Source organism: Pezoporus occidentalis, unplaced genomic scaffold, assembly GCF_034315485.1.
Source record: "Pezoporus occidentalis ecotype Australia unplaced genomic scaffold, CSIRO_AGI_Poc_V1 ctg299, whole genome shotgun sequence".
Lineage (NCBI taxonomy): Eukaryota > Metazoa > Chordata > Aves > Psittaciformes > Psittacidae > Pezoporus > Pezoporus occidentalis.
In genome coordinates, this window is record NW_026914929.1 from 13,861 (window position 1) to 15,000 (window position 1,140).

General features: G+C 74.1%; 1 protein-coding gene across 1 annotated transcript in view; it reads left to right on the forward strand.

Moving 5' to 3' along the window:
- Positions 1-852: 852 nt before the first annotated feature.
- Positions 853-1,140, forward strand: part of TMEM59L (transmembrane protein 59 like) — a 7,705-nt gene continuing 7,417 nt past the window's right edge. Inside the window, exon 1 of the mRNA XM_062626822.1 lies at positions 853-1,063. Coding sequence (XP_062482806.1) covers positions 881-1,063 — 183 coding nt within the window. The 5' untranslated portion in view covers positions 853-880. The remainder of the gene's footprint in view (positions 1,064-1,140) is intronic.

Genomic DNA, 1,140 nt, shown 5'->3' on the forward strand with positions numbered 1-1,140 from the left:
AGACCCCCCCCTTCTCCACGCCGGGGTCCTGCCATGTGTTCCCCATTAGGGCTGGAGGTTAGCGAAGCCCCCAGCCCTCCTCCTCCTCCTCCTCCCCCCGGGCCCGCTTTGGGGTGCTGCCATAAATAAGGCTCATGGGCAGGGCAGCGGCGAGCGGGGCCAAGCCTGCGCCTTTTATGTCTCTTAAACCCTGGGAAATCAAAGCTGTAAATCTGGGGTGTCAGGGAGGGCCCAGTGCCCGGCCGGGGGGGCCCCGCGGGGCGAGGGTGAGGAGGGTGAGGGTGCGATGCACGAAGGCAACTCGGGGAGGCCCCGAGGGCCATGGAGGGTGGCACTGCTGGGGCTAATGCTGCCTGGGGATAAGCCCCCTTGTGCCCTCCTGGGGTCCGGTCCCTGGGGGGCCTGTCTCTGTGTGCCACCAGTGTCCGTACCACCCCAGACCCCCTCTTCTCCCCAGTCCTTTTCCTCTGTGCTGCTGGATGTTGCTCCCCCCATCCGGCTGCACCCCAGGCCTGCTGTGCCCCTCCGATCCCTGTGTGCCCCCTGCTTCCGTCGGGGTCCTTCCCGCTGCACCCTCTGGTCCCCGTGCATCTCCCGGTTCTCCTGCACCCCCCAGCGCTCGAGCACTCCCTGGTCCACAGCTCCTCCTGCATCCCGAGGTCCCTCCGCGCCGCCGGTGCCCGCGCGTCCCCCGGTGCCCGTGCACCCCCATCCTTCCGCCCCTCTCCAGCACCGCCCGCCGCTCCCGGTGTCGGTGTCGGTGCCGGTGCCGGTGCCGGTACCGGAGGAGCTGCGCAGGCTGCGGCTGCTCCCCCGCCCCCGGCTCCCCCCGCCGCCCCCTCCCGGCGCACGGCGCGTCACGGCGGGGCCGGTGGCGGCGATGGGTGCGCTCCGCTCCGCGCCAGCCATGGCCGCCCGCAGCCCCCGGGCCCTGCTCGCCCTCGGCCTGGCCCTGGCCGCCGCCGCCGCCGCCGCCGCCCCCGACCCGTTCTCGCCCCAGCTGGGAGACACCGCCGGGTGCCGCGGGCAGTGCGGCCGCAGCCTCCCGCGCCGGGCCGCCGCCGTGAGTCACCGGGCACGGGGGTACCGGCGGCACCGGGGGTGCCGGGAACAGCGCGGGGGGGGGGGGGGGTTGGGAGC